The 27,041-nt window shown below is 26.5% G+C and overlaps 6 protein-coding genes across 7 annotated transcripts; 5 read left to right on the forward strand and 1 right to left on the reverse strand.

Annotated features, from left to right (window-relative positions):
* Positions 1–2,427: 2,427 nt before the first annotated feature.
* LOC107064388 (trypsin 3A1) lies at positions 2,428–5,751 on the forward strand. The gene is made up of 7 exons (XM_015317036.2): positions 2,428–3,024; positions 3,875–4,046; positions 4,262–4,421; positions 4,522–4,727; positions 4,794–4,999; positions 5,083–5,140; positions 5,338–5,751. The coding sequence occupies exons 1-7, from the start codon at positions 2,944–2,946 to the stop codon at positions 5,475–5,477; spliced, it is 1,023 nt and encodes a 340-aa protein (XP_015172522.2). The 5' UTR covers positions 2,428–2,943; the 3' UTR covers positions 5,478–5,751.
* A 471-nt stretch (positions 5,752–6,222) lies between these two features.
* LOC149032029 (trypsin-1-like) lies at positions 6,223–10,678 on the forward strand. 2 transcript variants are annotated; one of them, XM_089174149.1, is made up of 7 exons: positions 6,223–6,793; positions 6,980–7,223; positions 7,537–7,639; positions 7,904–8,066; positions 8,144–8,352; positions 9,095–9,346; positions 9,552–10,678. In XM_089174149.1, the coding sequence occupies exons 2-7, from the start codon at positions 7,116–7,118 to the stop codon at positions 9,671–9,673; spliced, it is 957 nt and encodes a 318-aa protein (XP_089030275.1). In that variant the 5' UTR covers positions 6,223–6,793; positions 6,980–7,115; the 3' UTR covers positions 9,674–10,678. The 2 variants fall into 2 exon arrangements, with proteins under 2 accessions (XP_089030275.1, XP_089030274.1); XM_089174148.1 differs by having other exon boundaries at positions 6,223–7,223.
* Positions 10,679–11,466: 788 nt separating this feature from the next.
* LOC107064389 (trypsin-1) lies at positions 11,467–14,192 on the forward strand. Its single transcript, XM_015317037.2, is given in 7 exon segments — positions 11,467–11,774; positions 11,904–11,997; positions 12,109–12,271; positions 12,446–12,648; positions 13,368–13,447; positions 13,449–13,571; positions 13,690–14,192. Coding segments are annotated over 7 exon segments (909 nt in total). The 5' UTR covers positions 11,467–11,711; the 3' UTR covers positions 13,873–14,192.
* Positions 14,193–15,662: 1,470 nt separating this feature from the next.
* Positions 15,663–20,387, forward strand: LOC149032030 (chymotrypsin-like elastase family member 2A). The gene is made up of 5 exons (XM_089174138.1): positions 15,663–15,770; positions 15,847–15,883; positions 17,204–17,372; positions 17,445–17,658; positions 18,006–20,387. The coding sequence occupies exons 1-5, from the start codon at positions 15,705–15,707 to the stop codon at positions 18,321–18,323; spliced, it is 804 nt and encodes a 267-aa protein (XP_089030264.1). The 5' UTR covers positions 15,663–15,704; the 3' UTR covers positions 18,324–20,387.
* On the reverse strand, positions 19,281–22,648 carry LOC107064437 (uncharacterized). The gene is made up of 4 exons (XM_015317126.2): positions 21,165–22,648; positions 20,997–21,032; positions 20,790–20,932; positions 19,281–20,697 (listed from the first exon to the last, which is right to left on the reverse strand). Exons 1-4 carry the CDS (start codon positions 22,366–22,368, stop codon positions 20,548–20,550), a joined length of 1,533 nt encoding a protein of 510 aa, XP_015172612.2. The 5' UTR covers positions 22,369–22,648; the 3' UTR covers positions 19,281–20,547.
* Positions 22,649–23,212: 564 nt separating this feature from the next.
* Positions 23,213–26,553, forward strand: LOC107064391 (glycerate kinase). Its single transcript, XM_015317038.2, has 4 exons — positions 23,213–23,583; positions 23,658–24,222; positions 24,309–25,180; positions 25,701–26,553. The coding sequence occupies exons 1-4, from the start codon at positions 23,314–23,316 to the stop codon at positions 26,064–26,066; spliced, it is 2,073 nt and encodes a 690-aa protein (XP_015172524.2). The 5' UTR covers positions 23,213–23,313; the 3' UTR covers positions 26,067–26,553.
* Positions 26,554–27,041: the final 488 nt, after the last annotated feature.

A 27,041-nucleotide genomic window follows, 5' to 3' on the forward strand; every position in this document is an offset into this window, starting at 1 on the left:
ATCTACCTTACTACCTTATCAGAACTCCGGTTTAAACAAAGTACCCGAGATAAGATGCGTCAGAACGGATGACTGTGCCCCACCTGTAACGCGTGCCAGTGGGTCAAGGTATGTGGGTCATAACACCCTCATGCGGGCGATACACCTTATTTTATTGTTTAGACGTTTCCATTTTATCAGGGGAGCCTCGCCTTATTTATAATATATTCATCTTAATAAGATCTGATCATATCTAAGATCAAATATTTATGAACACTTTTTTTTTTAAACACATGGTCATGGAATTAAAAATCGTGAGAATCAAATTCCCAAAAAATTGCTGTTCAGAAGGAAATATCCATTAGATTGAATAATTAAATGATAAACAGAAATAAAATATATTTTTTTTGTTTAAATAAATTCATTGTAATCTGATATTACAGTATAAAAAATTAATCATTGTTCATATGTAAATTTATTGATTGATTTATTTCAGTTTTGCGTCGACTCTGTCTGTCATTTCACTTTCAACGTTTCCATACATGACTGACACACGTGACACGGAAATTTATGTTGACGAAAATATACGTTACATATTCAGAAAATGAATTCAATGAGTTTGTGATAATCGTTGCATTGCAAGGGAAACTCGACCCAAATCATCGTCAACTTAATGTCTTTTGACTGTCGTAAAATTTCATCGTTATATTTCATTGTCCGACAAGTTCCTTACGAGTAAGAAAGTTTCTTGAATAATAATAATAATAATAATAATAATAATAATAATATCTTTCGAGAGTTATTTTTCTTTTGTAAGAATAAAATCGCGATCGAAAATTAATTATTTTGTTTTCTTCCTTGCTATCATCATCTCGACTCGCTTATCGAATCCAAAGGAAGAAAATAATTTGCAAGTGAAAGTGAAATCACTGCAACAACTGTAAGTACGTACACGCGAGATGTCTCTCTGATGCGTGCCGAAGTTCCATATATGGAAAGTTATACAATGTTTAAGTAGGTACTTCATTTACACCATAAGAAAGAGAATTATCTTCGATGGAAATTTCCAATGTTCACTCTCTCTTCCTTGATCGTCATCTTTCTCAACATTCGTAATTTAATAAAATATTAATATTTATGAAAAAAAAAACAAATGCAATATTATCTCTTTATGAATTAATAATCTAATTTATTGAATTAATTTTTGAATTAATATGAACTGTCAATAAAAGATAATATTTTTATTATACATTTTATTAAATAAAATTCAAAACAAACATTCTACTATTTCTATACAGAAATTCAACGAAAGAAAAAAATATCAAATACGGTAAAAGACTATAGGTATATATAAAAAAATAGATACAAGGTGTACAAGTAAAGTTAAATACTTAAAAAGATAAAAACATACCTAAATTAAATACACGTGTCAAATAATTTGCAGTATTAAATAAACTACAACAGAAAATTGAGATAAAAAAATATTTCACTGTTAAAAAATATATAAATTAATAAAAAAAATATTCCTACTAAGTATATAAAATAATAATTCACGAAAAAAATAGAAACTGCAAGTATACAAATAAATTTAAATACCCAAAAAAATATATTTAAAATATATGTAAATTAAATACACATATAAAATAATTTGCAATATTAAATAAACTACAACAGATAATTGAGATAAAAAATATCTCGCTGTTAAAAAATATATAAATTAATTAAAAAAATATCCTTACTAAATATATAAAATAATAATTTACGAAAAAAATAGAAACTGCAAGTATACAAATAAATTTAAATACCCAAAAAAATATATTTAAAATATATGTAAATTAAATACACGTGTAAAATAATTTGCAATATTAAATAAACTACAACAGAAAATTGAGATAAAAAAATATCTCACTGCTATAAAATATATAAATTAATTTAAAAAATATCGTTACTAAATATATAAAATAATAATTTACGAAAAAAAATAAATAAAAACTGCAAGTATACAAATAAATTTAAATACTTAAAAAGATAAAAACATACCTTAATTAAATACACGTGTCAAATAATTTGCAGTATTAAATAAACTACAACAGAAAATTGAGATAAAAAAATATTTCACTGCTATAAAATATATAAATTAATAAAAAAAATATCTGTACAAAATATATAAGATAATAATTCACGAAAAAAAAAAAAATAGAAACAACAAAAAAAAAACCACGAACATTCTTACAGTTGTTAATGAAACGAAATAACATAGGGCTTAACTTTCGCGATCTTGGCGTCGTCTCTGACGAAATTGACATTGATCCAGTCTCGTGTAAAACCCTGAGAAATAAGAATGGAAAATAATAGGAAAAGAAAAAGAGAAAATAAAAGAAGAAGAAGAAGAAGAAAAAGAATAAGTGATTGTTTGACATTGGTCGTTAGCCGATTGTAGTTGATGGTAAAAGATAGTATTGCGCCATCACGATGATGAGACGAAGAGGTAAGTAATACACCATCATATACTTACTTACATATCGTCTACGTAGAAAACATTTTTTCGCGTCTCATAAGCGAAGTATGAGAGTTCGAGGATGAGTGGCGCAGGTGAGACGATGCCGCACCAGTTGAGCCCGGTGATTTAAAAGCTGTCACATGCAACATCTGCCAATGCAAACGCAGCATTCAAGGCTGTCGATCCCCACTTAAAGCCATGCTTCATTAGTTATAATTTAGTATAAAACGGCAAAACTTCGACGACACCTTTAATACCTTTTCACACCTGGCATAAGCACGCAAATACAGTCAACACTGACGTGCCCTTTTTACGCGAATCTTTTAACGCGATTTCACGCTCAACGGGCGTGTTTCACACAGAAAACTTATATACATATATTTATATACACACACACACACTCATACACATATATATGTATATATAGATTAGATCTAAATCTAGATTTAAAAAAAAAAATAATTATGGATTGTCACGCGAAAATACCATGCAAAATCATGCTCCTGTTCTGTCTACACTCTTACGTTTACGCTTTGCCACGTGTGGTAAGTGATTTAAGTGATCCTTGTTTGTTAGTTTTTATTTTTTTTTTTTTTTTTAATTTTTACTCTACTTTACTTTCATCCATTTTCACTTTTACATCCTTTCACTATCTTCATCTTAAATCTTAATTTAATTTAACTTCGTTTCGGGTCAGCTTAATAAACACTTTGGTTTTTTTTTATCTTATTTCTTATTCATTTACATGATTTGAGGTTTTATCCATCTTTGTATATATTTATCTTTCTTTTACCTTATTTTTTTCTCATATGTATTTATAACAACTACTTGTTGCTGTTCTTCAGTTATTATTTCGAATTAAAGATTTCATAAATATTACTCAATAAATGTATGATTATGTGAAAGTGATTATGAAAGTGAATGATAATATTTGAATAAGTGTTTATTTTAAAAATTATTAGAATAATTTTAAGCAAATTAATATTTATAGTGAATTTTTTTCTTTTTTTAGAATAATTGTCGATGTAAATATGAATGATAATATTTGAATGAATGTTTATGTTTGAAAAGTTATTAAAATAATTTTAAACAATTTACTTTTTAAAATTAGAACAAGTGTCGATTTAAATATGAATGATAATATTTGAATAAATGTTTGTTCTACAAATTAATGGAACAATTTTAAGTAATTTATTGTTTAAAATTAGAATAATTTTCGATTTAAGTATGAACGATAATACTTGAATGTTTGTTTTAAAAATTATTAGAATAATTTAAGACAAATTAATGTTTAAAGTGAATTCTTTTTAGAACAATTGCCAATGTAAATGTGAATGATAAACAAAATGTTATAATTCTATTAATTATGCGATAGATCGTTTGGTCTCGTTACAGATGTTACAGAACGATAGAAGCACATTGGGTACTACAACAAATGTTCAAATGCATGTTAATGGAAGGAACACTGGGTATAGTAGGATCTCGTCAATAGATGATACATCTTACATTGACTATGATCCATCAAATAGAATCCCATCAAAAAGACCGAACGTTTGTAACGATTGTGGTAATTATAACACATACTTAAACAAAACAAAAATAAATTATAAATATTCTTTTTTGTTTTAATCAAATTCTAACGTTCACGAGACTATTTAAAACATTTTTGATTCTAAATATGAAAAAATTATAATAGCACTTATTTATCATTGAAAAAAAAAAAAAAAAACGAAATTACTTCCTGATCAATCTAATGAATAAACATTCATTGTTATATTTCAGTTTGTGGAATCGGTAGAAAAACAAGAATAGTAGGTGGCAACGAAACAAGTGTTTTCGAATACCCATGGTTGGTCAGTATGACCAAACAAGGTAACTTTTATTGCGCAGGAAGTTTAATCACGCGCAAACACATTCTTACAGCTGCTCATTGCTTGGAAGGGTAAACATAACATTTTTTTCTACAATACAAAACCATGTAACAATTTTTTTGTAACAAACCCAAATCCAAAAAATATACAATTATTTTTGTTTTTAAATAGATTTGAAACTAAAAGAATCAAGTTGGTGATAGCCGACAGTGATCGAACAAAACTCGCATCAACAGCCATAGTTCGTCGTATCAAATCAGTAAATATTCACGAAGAGTTTCATACGTATACTTTGGACAACGATATAGCCATTATAGAAATGGATCGTCCAGTACCATTGGATGGTATCGTCAGAACCGCCTGTTTACCGGAAGACAGTGAGTAAAAGTTCAAAATTTCAGATTAAACGAATTGATTTTACAATTAATCTGTTTCGATTACAGAAGCTATAGATTATACTGGTGCAACGGCTACGGTGGTTGGTTGGGGACGTACTGGTGAAAATACCCCGGTCAGTGACAAATTACGTAAAGTTAATTTACCAATCTTGTCACAGGAAGAGTGTGATCAAGCTGGTTATCAAAAAAATCGTCTTACCGATAATATGTTTTGTGCTGGATACCTCGAAGGACAACGTGACGCATGTTTTGTAAGTTAATTTATTCCAAAAATATTTATTGATAATAAATCTTAAACTGTATAATTAATGTTAACGAATTATACATTGAAAAGGGTGATAGTGGTGGTCCGCTTCACGTTAAAGGATCGTACGGTCATTTGGAAGTGATCGGTAAGTCATAAACAAAAATTGTATTAAAATATATAAAAATAATATATTTTATTATATATTATATTTAATATATTTAATATTTTTAATTAATTTAAAATATATTTAATAATTAATTTATTATATATAATTTTTATATTTATTTAATATATATATATATATATATAAAATTAATATATATTTATGTTAAAATTATTCAGGTATAATATCTTTTGGTCGTGGCTGTGCAAGACCAAATTTTCCTGGAGTATACACAAGATTAAACAATTACATGGGTTGGTTGAAGGATCATCTTGGTAACGAATGTGTATGTCCACCCCCACATACTCTTCAAACGTAAAAAGTAATCTGACAACGTTTGAATGTACAGTTCACGTAATAGAAGAATCTTGTCGTTTTGATCTCAAATACAAAAAGTGATGATAATCATTGATGAACGTCAAATTTGTTAATATTTTGTTATATTGAATTAGTTAAGTAACGCTTATGTAACTATACAATTCTAGTCGAATTATTATAACATATAAATCTAGTATTATTTAGTTACCAGATGTGTGACACTTTGTTTCATTGTGAGGATAATATAATATATACATATATTTTATTTATTAAATAAAGATAAGAGATAAAAAAAAACAAAAATACATTATTATTATTGATTATACATTTGTCTTTATATTTGTAAGATAATAACAACTATAACGTAGCGGTAAGAAGAAGAAATATTTTGAAAGGGACGTGAACGCGACAATAACGAAAACCGGGTCACTAGTCTGAAACGTTTTGCTTTCAACGATAAAATGTGGGTTAGTGAAACCATCGAACCGTTGACGACAAACGCGAGATTCTTCCGAATCGAGAATCCTTTGATATCTATGATCAAGTATCAAACGTAATAAAACACGCAATCATTTTCAATGATTCTCAAGACACGCAAGAAATGATTTCATCAAAATTCATTATTAGTTATTCTATGCAATAAGTGTCAATGAACTTAATATTCAAAATTTATTGAAGTGGTATTTACAAAAAGTTAAATGTAGATATTTGATGAAAGAATGTTAAACGTTGAACATCTGTTCAATCATATTCCATTAAAAGCATGTTACTCGTGAAAGAGAAATTAGTCAAAAGTAGTACACCAGGAGTGTGAACTCGAATTTCGAGAGTGGGGTTTAACAAACTCGATAAGCATGAATCTAAAGACTGCTAGTGTATCATGGTGGGAAATAGTAGAGAGTGAGACTATGTGTTTCATGTATTCCGAAGCTGTAATGATTAGTACTCGTCTAGTTTAGTTCAGTGCAAGATCCAAGTGTTATTGGTGTTAAGAAAACTAGAAGATTGTCTGTTAGTTTCAAATTCAATTCAATGGAAAGTAAAATCATTAGAGAGAAACTATGTTTAAAGAAGATTAACAGAAGAAGAAGGAGAAATTAAAATCAAGATTGAAACAACAATGTTTGACAATGACAAACATTTCATTCCCATAATAAGTAGATTGATGAAACTGACGAAATTAGCAAATGGAATAACCTCAAGAAATTCGATAAAACGTTTGACGACGACACATACTGAATGAAATAGAAGGAAGAGTGGTAACAAATCGATAGAGTGGAAGAGGAACAACTTTCTTCGTGAATGTAAAGGAGTCAGGTTGGTGTCTTGATCGGCTAACAGTTTGCTGTCTTTTTGGTGCCACGGTGAAAGCGTCTGCAGCTAGAGCTCACGATCATTGCACATCTTATAAAGTTTTCCTTATCTTTCATGTGTGATTATTCAAAAATATTATTTATCTAATTTACATAAATCTACACTCAATTTTCTGTGTGTTTTTATCAGATATTAAAAAGGCAATCTTATACTAAAGACAACAACGTGGGATCTTTCATACGTGAAATTTATGTTTGTGTTGTACGTGCATCATCAATGAAAAAGAAATCGGTTTTATTTCAAAGAATATTTGGTGCTACGAAAAATGAACTTCCGTTTGCTTAAACTCAAGATATTAATCCTCCTTCTTATTATATTGCAAGGAGTATACGTTCAAAGTTTTGACCTTGAACCTTTGACGTTGAACAAAACCGTGAGTATTTACGTAAATATCAAATTGTTTAATTCAAGTCTTATACATGAAATATTTCGAACGTACATCGTATATGATTGGATATTAATCAATCGAATTATGATAAATGATGCATAAACACGTAATACTCGAATGGATAAGACCTTTTGCTTAGCTACGTGAATGTCGATTTTACGAGGAAGACCTTGACCCACAATTCGAATCATTGTCACTTTCCCCTGTCTGGCACGTTCCTGTTAATAATTTGCTTTGAAAAGTGAGCGTACTTCCCGCATAGATATCACCTCGTAATTGTTTTTTTTTTTTTTTTCAGCGATCTTCTAGTCGTACCGGAAAGTTTCTGTTCGATGAATTATTTGGCATTGATATCACCGCCGGTGTTGATGACGATGAAAATGCACGAAATTGCACTTGCGGTAAATTATAATATATTATTATATTAAATTAATTATATTAAATACATTTTTTATACAAAATTTTTAATATAAATTTGTATACAAGATTTTAATATAAATTTTTATTTAAAAAATGTTTATAAAAATATTAATATAAATATTCGTTGACGAATAATTAATCGATTTTTTGGAAAAATAAATTAAATAAATATTTTTTTATTTTTTGATAATAAAAATAAATTGTTTAGGCTTTTATTAAAATGTTTAAATAATTTGTTTAATCAGAGTGTGGTATAACAAATCAAGAACATCGTATAGTTGGTGGAAGACCAACGATACCAAACAGATATCCATGGATAGCTCGTTTGGTTTATGATGGACGCTTTCATTGTGGTGCAAGTCTAATTAATAATGATTACGTTATTACAGCTGCTCATTGTGTACGAAAGTATGTATTTAAATAAATGATTAATTCAACAAAAATTGAACAATTTTTATATTTGTATTTTTTTTTTTTACTTTCAGTTTGAAACGAACGAAAATTCGTGTAATACTAGGTGATTATGATCAATATGTGAATACAGATGGTGTTGCAGTAATGAGAGCAATTAGTGCAGTTATACGTCATCGAAATTTTGATATGAATTCTTATAATCATGATGTGGCTTTGCTTAAACTTCGTAAGCCAGTCAAATTTACAAAAACTGTTAGACCTGTGTGTCTACCTCAAGCTGGTATCGAATATTATTGCGTTTATTTTATTTATAATATATTAACACGTTAAAAATTGATATTGTAAGAAATATGATTTTTCATAAATTAATTTTGTTTAATAGAAAATTATTGTATTAATAATTATTCATAGAATTATATTGTATAATATATTATTTTTGTGAACAGTAAGTGCTATTTAAATTCATACAATTTTTATTTAGTAATATATTTTAAAATATTTTTTATTACCATATTTTAAAATAATAATATTTGGTATTAATATATTTTAAAATAATAATATTTTGTATTATTATAATTTAAAATAATAATATTTTGTATTATTATATTTTAAAATAATAATATTTTGTATTAATATATTTGAAAATATTTTGTATTAATATATTTAAAAATATTTCGTATTAACATATTTTTAAATACTTTTTAATAATATATTTTAAAATAATAATATTTGGTATTCATATATTTTAAAATAATAATATTTGGTATTAATATATTTTAAAATAATAATATTTTGTATTATTATATTTTAAAATAATAATATTTTGTATTAATATATTTTAAAATATTTTATAATTATATAAAAATTTGTTTAAATATTGATTAATTTTTTTAAATTTAGATTTTTATTTAATACACATTTATATTATGCAATATCAATTATTAACGTGGTACAAGAGATAATAATTAATATAATTATTATATTTATCTACTAGTTATTTTAAATTCCTTATATTTCTCCAGGTTCTGATCCAGCTGGCAAAGAAGGAACTGTCATTGGATGGGGACGAACATCGGAAGGAGGAATGTTACCTGGAAAGGTTCACGAAGTGCAAGTACCTGTATGGAGTTTGACACAGTGTCGAAAAATGAAATATCGAGCGAATAGGATCACCAATAATATGATTTGCGCTGGTAAAGGTACTCAAGATTCTTGTCAAGGTGATAGTGGCGGACCACTTCTCGTATACGAAGGTGATAAATTAGAAATTGCAGGTATGTTCTATTATTAAAAAATATATTACATTTTTTAAATAAAAATTCCCAACTATTAGAACTTGTTCCAAATTAAATTTTAAATAAACAATCACGCAGTGTGTTGTTTATTTAAATATAAAATACGAAATAATTCTGACATCACTTATAGGAAAACTTTTTTATGAATGATTTATTTATTATGAAACCATCTTTTATCTTGTAGGTATAGTTTCATGGGGTGTTGGTTGTGGTAGACCTGGTTATCCAGGAGTTTATACACGAGTTGCAAGATATTTGAATTGGATAAACGCAAACATAAAGGAAAGTTGTCTCTGTATTAATTGATGTTCTACATCCATTTCATTACGGACAAACATTTTGGGAAGTTTCCATTTCTATGAAATAGAAACGACAGTTTTAAAACTGAGAAAGTTTCAAGATCATACAATGACACACAAATTTATCTGTCGTGAGTTAAAATACGACCGATTTCAAAAGTGTGTTTCTGTGTGGACCTTACACGTTAGAATCGTACGGTACAATACTCAAACGTTCGTGGAATAATATTGTCGAGTATAACGGTTTATTGTCGAATCGGAATACTTATCGTTCACTATCGATTCAAATAATAATAATAATAAATAAATAAATAAATAAAAATAAAACGCGTTATTAAAGCACATATCTTACTAGGTGATGTTCAAAATAATTAACAGTGAAATAAAATGAATTCTTAAAGATTTGGGATAATCATTTTCAACTTTATGTCGTTGTAGTGAATAGAATAATTAATTAGAAGAATTGTAATAATAAAAATAGATTATTTTGTTAAATAAATAATGCTAGAATGTTATTAAAATAACGTATTAAATAACAGGTATCTTACAAACGGTACCAAATGATATAGGAAGGTATATTTATGTATGCATGCGCATACAGTGAGATCAAAAAGAAGTTGCTTTAAACAATTTCCTCACGGTTCGACGCGCAGAAAAATATCTGCATAATGTGAACGTCCTTTCGAGGCAGCTTTTTGGGTTGCCTCGATGAGGTATAATTCCCAAGAGAGATACCAGCCCCAATCGTAAGCCTGTTTATAAGCAATTTTGGTGGATGAACAGGCAAAAAGTTTATGACCATCCGAGATGGTCGAATAAATTTGGCATTTTATAGCTAAATAAATATATATGTGTATTTATTTATGTATGTACGTGTATATGTTTATGTTTGTGTATATATAAAATAATTATACGTATAATAATACGAGAAATATAATCTCTTCGATAGAGTTTAGATAAAAATTAAATATAAATATACAAATATAATATAATTAAATAATAAATAATAATAATAATATATATATATTAATATAATAAAATTAAATATAATAATATCGTCAACAAATTATTTAATTCAATAATATTTATAATATAATTTGAATAATTTTTCTAAATATTAGAAAGATTTAAATATTCATATTACTTTATAATAATATACAAATTTATATTATTATAATGTAATATAAAAATGTATATTATATTAAATAAATAATAAATATTATATTTATGTGTTATTATATTTATTTAATATATTTATAATATTTATATATTATATTAAATAAATAAATAATAATATAATAAAAATTAAAAATATATTAAATAAATAAATATAATATTTATAATTTATTTAATACACTATACGTTTTTATAAATATTAATATTAATTGTTAATACAAATATTTTTTTTGACTATTTATATAAAAAAATATATATATATATTTAATTAACTATAATCTTACAATTAATATAATAAAAAATCTATTATTTGTATATTTATAAAATAAAATTTTAATAAAATACAAAAAAAAATGTAAAACTGTGATCCCCAAGTATATTAAATGTTTGATATAAATTATTTTATTTCAACAAAATAAAATATTTTAATAAATGTCTGATAATTGTTTGAATTGTCTATCCCTAATTTAAAAAAATTAATTGAATTTTGATAAATCGATAAGAATTTTCATTGATTCGACCATGAACATGAACGTGAACTGATCAGGTGTCGTCCGGTCGGCGACCAGTCCCCGTGGTCGGCCTCCTTCCCCTCCCGAATACCAATTACTTCTTCAACCTCGGGTGTTTCTCAGTCTACCTGGGACACTGGCGATAGTAACTCCGTGTCAGGGACATGTCCGTGACTTTTTCATGAAGGTCCCCGCACGGTGACCTTTTATTATTTCATCAAGAAATCAGTATCGTCATTCCATTTTCAATCAATCGTTATTATTAAAATCAAATAATATTATTAAAATTAATATTAACAATAATTTATCTAATTAACAAAAAACAATAAAGGAATAATCAAAATATTTATTGAAAAAATGCAAAAGTATCTTTGGTGTCTTGGATTGATCGCAATTCTTTTAATTCAAAAAGAATGTCAGGTAAGCCGTATCATCAATCTAATATATATATATATATATATATATATATATATATTATTTTTTTTTTTTTTTTTTTTTTAATATAAAATTAATAATTTACAATTTATTTAAATTTAAATTATTTTAAAGGCGAGACAAATCGGGGAAAGGATAAAAAACTTTTTTGGTCTTTTTGGCAACAAACCACCAACCGTTAAAGAACCACCTGCACCATGTTACTGCTGTTAGTAATATTTTTTTCTTTTTTAATTATTATTAAAAATTGGTAATAATTTCAAAAGTTTTAATAATTCTTTTTTTCAATTAATTCGATAATTTCTATTTTTTCATTTAGCGTGTGGATTAAGAAATGATGAGAGTCGCATAGTTGGTGGTCAAACAACTCGAATGAACGAATTGCCATGGATGGTTAGGTTATCCTATCTAAATAAATTTTATTGTGGTGGTACTTTGATTAACGATCGTTACGTGCTAACCGCGGCACATTGCGTTAAGGGGTAAGTACATGATCGCATGATCATACCTCATGATAATAAACACGTTAAACACGTTTCAACAACATGGATGAGGCATGGGGAAAACCCGATCGATAAAAAGAATGATAGAATAATTTCGATTTATTTTATTTTCTCATCAGATTTGAGATCAATCCTTTCAGTTTTTTTTTTCAGATTTATGTGGTTCATGATCAAGGTCACGTTCGGTGAACACGACAGGTGTATCGATAAAAGTCTTGAAACGAGATACGTCGTACGAGTGTTAACCGGGGATTTCAGTTTCCTCAACTTTGATAATGACATAGCACTTCTTCAACTTAATGACAGAGTTCCGTTCGGTGATACGATACGTCCGATATGTCTACCAACTATAAAAGGTGAATAAATTTACTTAAGTTTACTCAAAGTAGCAAGAATTACCTAATGTCACTCACACGCAAACTATGCTGCATTTATCAGATTTTTGCTTATCTAAATGAAGCTAATTTTTTTTAAATATAATTAATTAGGATCTTAAAAACATAATAACCTAATTTAGAAATGCAAATCTTAAGTGATCGATCGTTGCGCAAATTGTGCAAACGCAACTTGTTCGATTGTCATTCGGTTGCATATATTGCACTGACGACTATGTTGCATTTATCAGATCTTTGCTTATCTAAATGAAGCTAATTTTTTTAAATATAATTAATTAGGATCTTAAAAACATAATAACCTAATTTAGAAATGTAAATCTTAAGTGATCGATCGTTGCGCAAATTGTGCAAACGCAACTTGTTCGATTGTCATTCGGTTGCATATATTGCACTAACGATTTAGGTGCGCGATATGCAATGCGCATAAATTTGTCGGTATACGGGTACCTTTCTCGATCAAATAAACTTACAACTGCGTAATAAAAGATTACGATAGGATGTAATCAAACCATTGTGACGAGAGAGATAGTTCATTGACAAATTTATATTGAAATATATCTTCTATTCTGATTCGAGACAATAATAACCATACATTCAACTTTGTTTATCGTATTATTATATTCGAGGAGAAAGTTAAGTGAATCGATAAAACAAAACAAAAATTGTTTTGATTGATTCAGAAAACGAATACGTTGGATCGAATGCAATAGCATCAGGTTGGGGTACACTACAAGAAGAAGGTAAACCATCCTGTTTACTCAAAAGAAGTTGAAGTTCCGGTTATGAGCTTGGAGGATTGTCGAAATACCAGTTACAGTCCTCGCATGATCTCTGATAACATGTTATGCGCGGGATATCCTGATGGAAAGAAAGATTCTTGTCAGGTAATGTTTTAACATGATTTTTATACAAACAACAAAATTAACCTATAATCATCTATGAAAAATATCAAACGTTTTACACGTGTCTCTTCTATCATATTATTATTTATTATTATTATAGGGTGATAGTGGTGGACCATTGATAACCGAACGAGAAGATAAAAGATACGAAATTATCGGCATCATCTCTTGGGGAAATGGATGTGCACGACCAGGTTACCCTGGTGTTTATACCAGAGTTACCAAATATTTAGATTGGATCTTAAATAATTCAAAAGATGGCTGCTTTTGCGATAACAATTAAACAAATTATTTTCTTAAACTTATCGTGAATTTCTAATCTTTTTTGTTTATTTATATTATTGTTAAATTTTAATTATATATTTAATCAAAAACTTATATAAGTTTTATGAAACTTACTGTAAGTATAATAGATTCAAAATCTATTGAAAAATGTTATTTATATATATATATATTTTAATGATATATTCATAGTTTATAAACATAGTTTTTTTATGATATATTCATAGTTTATAAACAAAATTCACTCGTGTCTTATATTAGCACTTTGCGTTATTTTATTCGACTTCATTCTTACGGAATGATAAATAAAAATGATTTTAAGAATTCTAATTATTATGTTGTATGTTTTTTTTTTATATGCATATGTGTATATATTTTAAATATATAAAAATATTCTTAATAAAATTAATAATTATAAATGATATAGAATAAAAGAATATATACTTTTTTTTGTTTTCTTAAATCGTACCATCTAACTGATCCTTTTTTATACTTTAAATGCTGAACCAGAGTCAGAAATGAACTAACGGGACCAGCTGATGGAACCGGTTACTAACTACGTTGGGCGTCACTCATGTGACGAGTAAAAGGAAAAATGAGATCTGTCCTGTTGCAAATCCGAGTCGTGAACGGATTTACGAACACAAACCGACTGCATTTGTCGTACTCATGTCAGTACGGTAATTGTCAAGATGCGGGCCCAGATGATCCCGCTATACGAGTTTAACCAGTCATTTATTTTGCATTTTAATGCCTTCGAAGACAACAACAAGTAAAATGGGTCCAAATAATCGCAAAGATGCTCATTTTTTTATTTATTTTTTTATTCGTAATAGAAAGAGCACATTGTTTTTTATTAATTATTTATTTAATAACTCATTACTCACTTCGCTTATTTTTAATAAATTTGTTTAACTTATATCAATAAATAAAATAAATTGTAATGTGCCATGATAATTATAATAATTAAAATTTGATATGAGGTGTCAGGAGTTTATTTTGATTCGTTTCAAATATTTTTAATAAATTTGTTTAACTTATATCAATAAATAAAACAAATTTTAATAAATTTAATAAATTAAATTTAATAGTTTAAATAAATATTAAAAAAATATCAGAGGAGTTTATTTGTTAGTTTGAAATAGTTTCTTTTTTATAAAATTGTTTTTTAACTCATATAAATAAATGAAATAAAATTTAATAAATTTCATAAATTAAATTTAATAATTTAGATAAATATTAAAAAAATGTCAGGAGTTTATTTGTTACTTTGAAATATTTTTTTTTATAAAATTGTTTTTTAACTTATATAAATAAATAAAATTAATTTTAATAAATTTCATAAATTCAATTTAATAATTTAAATAAATATTAAAAAATATCAGGAGTTTATTTGTTACTTTAAAATATTTTTTTTTATAAAATTGTTTTTTAACTTATATAAATAAATGAAATAAAATTTAATAAATTTCATAAATTCAATTTAATAATTGAAATAAATATTAAAAGTATCAGGAGTTTAATTTTGTTTGTTTCAAATATTTTTTTTTATAAAATTGTTTAAAAAATATAAATAAATGAACAATTAAATGTACGTCACTTGGACCCTTTTAATACGTCAGTTAACTTTTCAAAGTTATAAATAAAATAACTACAAAGACGAATATGGCACGTAATAATTTTTTTAATCTTTCGATTCGATACGAATCAACGTATCGATTACTATCATAGAACTTTATGTGTGTATGTATGTGTTAACTAGTTGATGAATTTGCTTCAGAACGAACGGGTGTATTTTTTGTTGTTGTTTGAACGAAGAAGAAAGTACAAGGGATGAAATTATTATCAGTGACCCTAATAGGGATTAGAATTTTACTTGTTATTAATATACTTTGCAAAGTTAGTAAACTTTAATATAATATCGAATTATTTTCAATAGGATTAAATAATTATATTCGAAATTTGAATTTTTCAGGCAAAAGTTATTCAATTGAAGATCGATTCGGATTGTGGTAAACGTTTTTTGATATTTAAACATATTTTCATACATATTTTACATATGTCATGTTAAAATACGTATAAAATTTTTTTTAAACCGAGTAAAATATTTTTTTTTTCGAACGAATTTTGTATTTTGAACTGTAAATTTTTTATACGACAAAAAACCATATTTTTTAAATTCTTTAAATTATTTACATGGCATAATAATTGTTCCCTTTTTTTTATAGAATCTCTAAAAAATAAAATAAAATTTTTATAGACTTTTAATTTTTGTTATAACATAAAAACACACACAATTACTTTTTATATTATTTTTGTCAAATTTATATATTATAAACAATTGTTTTGTATTTATTATATTTTATTTATTTAATTTATTTTTATTATATTTTTATTATTTATTATATTATATTTTTTTGTATTTATTATATTTTATTTATTTAATTTATTCTTATAATATTTTTATTATTTATTATATTATATTTTTTTGTATTTATTATATTTTATTTATTTAATTTATTTTTATAATATTTTTATTATTTATTATATTATATTTTTTTGTATTTATTATATTTAATTTATTTAATTTATTCTTATAATATTTTTATTATTTATTATATTATATTTTTTTTTGTATTTATTATATTTTATTTATTTAATTTATTTTTATTATATTTTTATTATTTATTATATTATATTTTTTTTGTATTTATCATATTTAATTTATTTCATTTATTCTTATAATATTTTTATTATTTATTATATTATATTTTTTTTTGTATTTATTATATTTAATTTATTTCATTTATTCTTATAATATTTTTATTATTTATTATATTATATTTTTTTTGTATTTATTATATTTAATTTATTTCATTTATTCTTATAATATTTTTATTATTTATTATATTATATTTTTTTGTATTTATTATATTTTATTTATTTAATTTATTTTTATTATATTTTTATTATTTATTATATTATATTTTTTTTGTATTTATTATATTTTATTTATTTAATTTATTTTTATTATATTTTTATTATTTATTATATTATATTTTTTTGTATTTATTATATTTAATTTATTTAATTTATTCTTATAATATTTTTATTATTTATTATATTATATTTTTTTTGTATTTATTATATTTTATTTATTTAATTTATTTTTATAATATTTTTATTATTTATTATATTATATTTTTTTGTATTTTTTATGTTTATTACATTTTGTATTTTATTCGATCTAATTAAATAATTAATTATTTTCTAAAATCATATTTAAAAATTTGTATAAGTAACTGTATATCTCATTTTATTAAAAATGTCAGATTGTGGTCTATCATCCTTGGGTTTGTCTAATCGTATAATAGGAGGAAAGATTTCAAACCCACATGAATTTCCATGGATCGTAATTATATTTAAAAAAGGAGCTATTCATTGCGGAGGTGCATTGATAAACGATCGATACGTGTTAACAGCTGGTCATTGTGTTAAATGGTTTATATATTTTCCTCATTTTATTATCAATTTAATATTTTCAATTTAAAATCATTGATTTAATTTCAATAGGACAAAGGCAAAAGATCTAACTGTAGGATTAGGAATTCATGATGTAAGTGATGTAGAAGATGGATACCTTGTAGCTATCAGTAAAACAATTTTACATAAAAATTTTATGAGTGAAGGTATACATGACACTAATGACATCGCATTGATTAAATTACAAGAGCCAGTTGAATATGATAATCATGTGCAACCTATTTGTCTTCCCAATAAAGGTAAAATATATTTTTTATTTACATTAAAATATTGTTAAAAATTATTTGAATATTTATTAATTTTACAGGTACTTAAAAAAAAACTTACTTAAACATTTAATTATATTTTAATATACAATAATTAATATGATTTGCTTTCAACTTATAATTGTTTCCAAATATAATTTTTTTAATATAATAAATAATATATAATTTAATTATTATATTTATATATTTATGTATAATATTATATATTTATATATTTTAATTATAATTTAATTTATTAAATAAATTAATTTTTAGTATAATATATAATACTTTTAATATAATTCTTCTAAAATATTTATTTCTCTCTCGATAAATTTAAAAGAATTTTATATTAAATTTAATGAGTTTAGTATTAAAACAAAAATTTCTTTTCTATAATTTTTATACTAATTACAGCAAAAAAAAATTATTTTTTGTTATAGATAAAGATTACAGCGGTAAAACAGCTAAGGTAACAGGCTGGGGAACAATTGCTGTTAACGGTGCAACTTCTAACTTACTTCGTGAAACTAATTTAACTGTATTGTCATTGAATTCTTGTAAAAAAACTTCTATTGGAAATTACTTAACAAATTCTGTAATGTGCGCTTACAGAGATAACACTGATGCCTGTCAGGTTCAGTATTTCTTTTTAGATATGTAATTTGTTTATAAAAATGAATGAATACATTATAAACGTTAAAAACAATCTTACAATTATAGGGTGACAGTGGTGGACCAATTTTTATCGAAAAAACAAATACAAAGTATGAAATAATCGGTAAGAAACAAATTGTTTAAATTAATTTCTTCTAAATGAAAATAAATAAATGAAATATTTTCTGTAGGAATAGTTTCTTGGGGATTGGGTTGTGCTAACAAGGGTGTACCTGGTATATATGTGAAAATTACGGATTATTTAAATTGGATAAAACGACATACTGCTGATGCAGTTTATTGTTTAGACAATTAAAACATAAATAACAATTTTAATAATATTATTTAATTTAAATGTTGAAATTACAACCGAAAAAAAAAACAAATGAATATTATTTTAATCGTAGCTTTATTTAGCTTTTATTTAAATTACCATTAAATAAATATACCAAATAATAATCATTTAATTTTAAAACTGAATTATCGTTGTTAACAATTTGTGCTTACCATCGCAAATAATAATCAATAATTACCATTTGCGAAGATTAAAGCTAACATTTAGGAATCCACTTCGTTGATGTTTTAATCAAAATAAAAATGTACATTTATCATTTATTGAAATAGAAATTTGTTAATTAATAATCTATATAAATATTCATCTAGACATATTCTTAAATGGTAAAAAATAACTACCAAGATGATATCGTATAAATATAATCATTATACTGTTACAATAAACAGTAATAATATATGTTAATATTCATGTATACAGATACTAAGTAATGTATAATAATTAAAATCGTATAAAACAATTACACAATGATATTATGGAATTATTTCTTCCTGACATTCTTCACAATTAATAATTAATTATTGGAAAAATAATAATAATTATGTAAGAAATAAAAAATAAATACCTTGTTTTTTTTTTTTTTTTTTGAATATTCACTTATACTAAAGTAGATTAAAGTGTATGTATAAGTTTATTTCGGGAACATTTCACAGAAATTGTAACTATGATTAAAATACATTATCATTGTAAGTATCCACGTAACAATTTGTGCATATAATATGAATGGTCAAACTGTCATTAGACACTTAACACACAGATATTATGCGACAGTGATATTATTTTCGTATGTTTTTTTTTTTAACCGTGTGTAAGTGGACGGCATTCTTTTTTTCAAAAGAAATGAAATCACTGATATTACACCGTATTGAAAAAGGTAGACTTTATATTATGAATTAAATAACCTTACTACCATAGAGAATAGACATATAAACGTGAAAATTTGTCCATCAAAATATTAAATATTAAGTAAAGAAACAATAGAAATATTTTCCGTATTACTATACTTTTGCATCAACAAATATACGCAAATATATTGGATAGCATTATTTAAGCTATTTAAACTCAATGTTTTTTTTTCTAGACAAATATTTCATCTACGATACTACTATTTTTAATATATTCCATAATATTATTTGATCAAATTTTTTTTTTGCAATTTTCTTCTTGTTGTTCTCTTTAATATGCCTAATATATCATAAACATGGCGGATAACATTGATACTCTGTTATCATGCATCGTTTAATAATATATACAGAAAATAATGATCCTTTTAGCGCTATATTATTTGTTAATCTTATATTCAAATTTTTGCCGACACAGAGACATTGAATTGCACTTTAAGTAGAGTTGAACTATATTGCTTACTATAGTTCGACACATCAAGATCACTAATATCTCAAATAAAATATACAAGCAATTATTGGATATCTATAAAACCGAATACTGAAAAATAACCTTAAAAAATTATATAACAATTTCGATTCGTAAAGGAGAATACATTTTATACAAAAGAATGATGTTCATATTTGTTGTTGTTATGTTTTTGTTTTTGTTCAAATAGAAACATCCGATTTGCTAAAATACTTTTGCATCACAATAATAATAGGAACATTTTGCTACGTTAGTTTTGATGAGACACAATGTACATACGACCGGATAATTGATAGATTATTTTATAAATGTTATTATATCATAGTGTGAGAAAAGAAAAAAAGAAAACTGTGATATCTCATCATAATCATCTGTTTCATTGTGAAACAGTACCAATATTTAAAAAAGAAAAAGAAAATAATAAAGATGCTTGAGTATAAAATCTATTACACTGAAAAAATGGTGCCTTAATATGCAATGTGATAAATCATTATACGTACAATTCGTATTAATATATAACATGGGTAACATTTGCATTACATTGCGAAGTAACTGCTTCTTCTAATGTGCAATCGAGTTTACGATATTTGGGACTACCAGAACGTCGTCTACCACGATTATTTTTTGACCTACGTCCTTTCAACACAATCGCCAGTAACTATAAAATATAAATACACCAGAATGAAAAAATAAATGTATTGTTATATCAAAAAGATTAAATATCAAATTTATTTAACTATGCAACCTAACCTTTTTCTTATTATGATATCCAGTATAGCCACCGATGAAACCAATTGTTATGACAGCAAAATAAAAAAGGAAGTGGGACTCTTCATCGTTCTCAAAATGAGTTCTTTGTTCGGATGGCTCAGACATACTTTCACTTGGATTGTCTATTAAAAACATTCATTAGATAATAATTCATGTATTATTTATTAAAATGTACTTTTATCTTACCTATGTCACCAGGTAGGTCTATGTCCTCTGTCGGAGCTAAAAAACCAAAAGAAATTTTATCAAAACTTTGACGTTCAACATTTGTATGATAGATTTATTTGCGACACCGGTGGACGACAAATTACAATTATTGATGTAAACGTTAATATTAATAAAAATAATAAGTACCCATCTTTTGAGAGTTAGATCCGATCAAACTATTATCCGCTGCAACATTAGATTCTGTAGAAATAATGATATTTAAATTATCATAAGCTTCTGTAAATTTAGTTTCTGTGACTAGTTGATTTACACTTTTTTCAGTTATCCAATTTTTCTCTGGATCTACTTTGTCCTTCTTTTTACTTTCCAAATCATCTTCTTCAAGATTCGGGGGTGGTTCTTGGCTATTATTATTATCATCTACCAGCTTCTTATCGGTCTCTTTTGACAAAGAATTTGGCTTGTCGTGAGACTCATTATTATTTATCAGAGGATTAGATGTTGATTGCGTAGTTGTCTTAACCGTAGGATCAGATTTTGAAAGATTTTCTTTATCATTTATTTTTGTTGGATTACCTTTACTTTGTGGTAATTGTTTACTTGGAATGCTATTAGTATTAGTATTATTATTAATAATAATAACTTTCTTTACATTATTTGTGGAGATAGTGGAAGCAGTAGGTTTTTCATCATTGGAAGTTTTGCTATTTTTCATTTCTTTTTCCAAATGTTTGAGATTGATTGTTGTATGTTCTATTTTTGGTTGTTCTTTATAATAGATATCATCATCACCAGTAGCATTTGTTATTAAATCCTCAATATCATGATCCATTTTGTTAATCCATGCTAACATCGCACACAATGGAGTCTTCAGATTACTTTCGAAATTGAAGCATATACTAAAACATACTTCTGGTCTCTGTAGTTTATCTATTAATTTAGTAAGTACTGGTTTTACATCCTTATAATATACTTTATATCCTATTAAAGCATTACACAAATTTTGGGATAACTTAGTGGGGTCATTTATTTGATAACTTTTCACTAAATCTCCTATTGTTGAGTCAAAGATTTTTGGACTAGTGATTTTCTCCAACGGTTTCATTAGTCTGTGTGAACACATTTTGAACACCGTGTCGTACATTCCAAGACACAAAAATTCTTTTACATTGTCTTCGGTAATATTAAGCTCTTCCAAGTTAGGCGGATACTTAAGTGAATCACATTCCATAGTTGATTCCGACTTGTACACAATATCTTTGAATGATTTGTTACATGCAATATGGTCATCGTATGTGTTTAATTCATTTTGTAAAGGGGCAAGATAATATAATGGAAATCGAATAAAAATAATGCAAAATGCATAAATTATACGGAAAAAGTCTTCCATCGTTTACTTAAAATTCTTTTTACAATATATTGTCAGAATGAGGAAAATGTTGTTAAAAAAAAAAAAAGAATAACGTGTACTTATCGTGATACATACATCCTTGCACAAGTTAAATTTACAATATCCACCTTATATTTGTTTTCTTCAATTCTCTTTGATTTGTAGTTTTCTTTTTATAAGAAAATTTCGACGGAAAAATTACAGATTATGCTTACGTCAAACATAACCTGTAACTAGAAACATTTGAGCGTCGTAGTAGGAATCAGGGCTGACACGTACATTGCAAAAAGTTCTACCAACCTTTCTAAATTTTGTAAATTAGTCTAATTCGAATATTACATTTATTTGTAGATGTTTTTTTATTATATTTAATATTAAATATTAAAATAATTATTTAAAAAATATATAAGATTAATTATATTAAATTTTTACGATATAAAATCTGACAGATGAATTAGTTGATAATTTTTGTTTTGTTTTACATCGTAATTTCATGTGATTACGTCAACAATAGATTAGAATTACATCAGGTTATGAAATTTCTTGAAAATTAAAATTAAAACTTAAAAATTCAAAGATATATATTCAAAAAAAAGCAATTGTTTGTAAATTCCTGTATTATCGACTATTCGATCGGTAATATCAGATTCTTTTTTTTATCGATTAATATTTTTATACAAATCGATTTTTTTGGTTATTGTTTTAACGATATAATTGTTATGAATTTATCTAACAAGAACTTCACTCAACATCCTTATAATTAATGAAATACTTTTATTTTAACCTTAAAAAATATGTAAAAATTAAGATAAGAAACCATATGCAATAGTTTTGTATTATTAAAAATCATGTCTTGGCCTAATTTAAAATCTTTCCAAATTACACAAAATCATTTAGGAAAAATCACAAATTGTTCTAAACAATAAATAATGTATCACAATAATCATGCCGACGAAACAGGCACGGCAAAAGAAAAAGCAAAAGAAACGCAAGCCAAAGATATTGGATCCTCTAGAAGAAGAGGAAAGAATTAAGAGAATAATTGCAATCGAAAAGAAAAGACAGGATGTAATAAACATCGTGAAAAAATCTTTAATGAAAAGACTTGCGGAAAAATTGGCTTTGCAAAAATATCGTATTGACAAGGAAGAAAAAGCTAAAGAAAAAATGATCAGAGATGCTAACAAATCGGAAAGTGAAAAACAAATGCTCAAGGTTTATTCATCGACAAATAAATTTTGTTCCATATATCAAATTTATCCCGTAATTTTAAAAAATAAATTTTACAGATTCGAGAAAGTATGAGTACCATTGTAGAAGCTGGTATAAAATGTGTTTACACATCAGTGATCCTACCGAAAAAGATAAAATACGATGGTAAAAATACATTGACTATCAAAGAGGTAAAATATAGGTTGAAGAACAATTTACACATTGTTGGATGGGGTAAAGAAGCTGTTACCATGAGTTCAGCATTTGAAAGGATCGTTGGAAAACAGTTGAAAAAGGGATGGATGGTAGTACCTCGTAGATCGGTGTTTATGATGTGGAATTTTCCCGAAGCATTTCCTAAGCTTGATAGTCGTATAACTTATGTCGAAGCTGGAACAGATGATGGTCACCCAGACGATAAAGCAATCGAGACTACACGAAAAATTCTCGATTATTGCAAGAAGTTAAAGAAAAGGGACATTTTAATAGTTATGTTATCACATAACGTCGACAATCTTTTATGTTGTCCGAGAGAAACGATTACATTGAAAGATAAGCTTAGGTTATTGGAAAGATTGAAACGGTTACGTGCAACTTCGGAAGAAATCAATATCGTGAGAAATAAATTGTCTGCTATAAGAGGTAAAAAGAAACAACCATAATAATAACAGTTATTACATACTTGATAATCATTATTGATAAAAATAATAATCGATTATTTGTTACAGGTGGTGATCTAGCTCGTACAGCTTATCCAGCAAAAATCATTATCCTGATCACGTCAGATGTATCGGATGAACCGATGGATCTTATTGGAGGTGGTCCGTGTACTTACGATCCCAAGGGTGAGAAAGCACTCGCCATATTGACCAAGTACAATCTGATCGGTAAAGTCTCTCAAAGCATTCGAGAGTTAATACAAGGGACCATACCAGGGGAAACCGCAGCGGATGGTCAATTGAACGAGGAACAGAAATACAAATTCGTTCAGTCTTACGTAATAGCATGCAATGCCGATGCTATGGAGTGCATGGCTGATACAACCTACACCTATGGTTTATTACCCGTTAAACTTAACTCTGTTTGTTCCGGTACGGTTGAAGAATTCGCAAGGGAGTACGTTAAAATGGCTTCATTGATGATACTCGCAGTCGAGGGAAAGATCAACAAATTCGAGATGTTTGAAATGATGAAGGATAGTACAATCTGTCCATTGACCGATCTTAAAGTTCGCGAGATATTTCCTTCGAAGGAAGAATGGGCTTTAGGATTGTGTCTTTTGTTTGGAGGTAGACCAACCGTCAATCTTCGATCGGATAAAGGGAAAGGTGGTCCCAATCAAGAACTTGCTCTTTACTTTGCACGATATTGGCACTTGCGTACGAAACAGTATCCAATTTTGAGAATGTACACCGTCTGGTTTCTCGGTGGAAGTTCTTATGGTCGAGATGGTAATACGGACGCAGCCGGTGCCTTTGGCTACAAGAACCTCTATACCGACATTTATCCCGAATATACGAAAGTCAACGATAAGTATAGGACAGCTTACCTCGACTGGATCAATCTTATCGAGGGAATGGCAAGCGATACCGAAATATTCGTGAGTGTTTATCTTCCTTTTTAATCGATTTTCTCATTCAACGCGGATTATCTCTTTTCTTTTTTTTCTTTTTTTTTTTCGTAAAAATGTAAGCAGAAAATATATGTTTAAATCTTTAAGATAAAATCTTTAACATAAAATATAAATTAATTATATTTAAAATTGTAAAATAGTTAAAAGTTATGTATGAATGTTTCACACTTGTTGAACTTCTTCTTGTTACATAAATTATAAATCAGTAAAAACAATTAACTATAAGAAACTATTATCAGTAAAGTTTTATCAGTGGTTAAGAAAATTCAAAATTGATTTATTTAAACTATTCCAATATTATTTGTAATCACTGCAAATATATAAGTAATTTAAAATTTGAACTTTTTCATTATATCAATCCATATACGGTTCGTCCATGCAAATACTTGTATGAACGACCCATATAAGGGGTTCATACCATATGGCGTATATCGAAACTTTATTTTTTCATCTAACTTTTAAGTCGTTAATATTTTATGTGTTGTAGGATGCACGTGTTATAGTAAACGATTTAGATAAACTAAGAAAAATGTATGCTGAAATCCTACCCGATAAGGTTTTGACTGAAAACAATTCGAATTTGTTCTTGCAAAGTGTAAACGACGGGGACGAACTTTTCGAATTAAAAACTGGAAATGACTTTACATTCACAAATGTTGGTGACGTTTACGTAATACGAATCGTTCGGTTTCAATGTAATTGCAATGGTCGTTGTCACACGACCAAGGACAAATTATGCAAAGACGAAGAATGTCCAGTTAATCGAACGAAATCAATCGATGTTGATGTTGAAATACCTTTGCAGATTTGTGGTAAAATTGGTCAACCGAAAAATTCTGAATTATTATCTTAATCTTTTGAATTTGATTTCTGTAATTTAAGTAAATTCAAATATACGACGATTAATTAACATTTGATTAATACAAAAAAATTTATTTTAGGTTATTTTAAAGGTTAGTTTTTAATGTTAGGTTATTTTATTTATTGCAATCAATTGATTAGGTTCCGTAAGTAAGCTTTTACGTTTTTTAGAAAAAAATAAGGTTATGTTCCGTTTACTTTAAACGTAGTTCTATCTTTTTCTAGTAAAAGTCAAAAATTTATTGGAATCCTCGAAACGAAATGATTCCAACTGAACGATCGGTTTCTTCGAATATAGAAAGTTAAAGGGAAAGGGAATGCGAGAAAGGAAAGTCCCAGGAAGCTCATTTCGTCCTTCCGTGACATAATAGAGATCTTCTAAGTTCGCGTGTCCCAAGGGTTCGGTATCAATCTCGTTCAACAAAGCCTTGGAAATGGACTGGGCGAACTCGACGACACCTTCCAAGTATAGCGTGCTTCTGAATACGTTCTTCTTACCGTTCCTTCGTGACCAAATCCAAAAAGTCCCCCAAGAGAAAAAGTGTTTGTATGTATAAGCATGTGTATACACGAATATATATATATGTGTGAGAGAGAGAGAAAGAGAGAAACGTTTTCTTCTTGAGTGTTGGTGCAAACTATTCTCGGTTAATATCCCAAGATTTAATCCAATGGCGAATGTTCTCTTTAGAAAAGTCCTCTCGACAATATTCCAAACTAAACTTGGAACGTTTTTAACGTTACGAGGAAAGCTTTGCGAGCTCGATGAACGAAGTTTTTCCTGTGCGATCATGAAATTTTATCTAAAAATACGGGAATAAAAAAAAAAACAAAAATATACGAACGCGATAATTTCACGATTCTGTTACTCTTTGTGCTTTTATCGTTTGACCACCCCCTCCCTCCTCCCCAACCTACCCCTGTTAGGTAGATAATGTCGGAATATAAATTTACTTCGATAGGTCGA

Source organism: Polistes dominula, unplaced genomic scaffold (assembly GCF_049000335.1).
Source record: "Polistes dominula isolate Pdom_NZ unplaced genomic scaffold, Pdom_raw_medaka contig_482, whole genome shotgun sequence".
NCBI classification, from domain to species: Eukaryota; Metazoa; Arthropoda; class Insecta; order Hymenoptera; family Vespidae; genus Polistes; species Polistes dominula.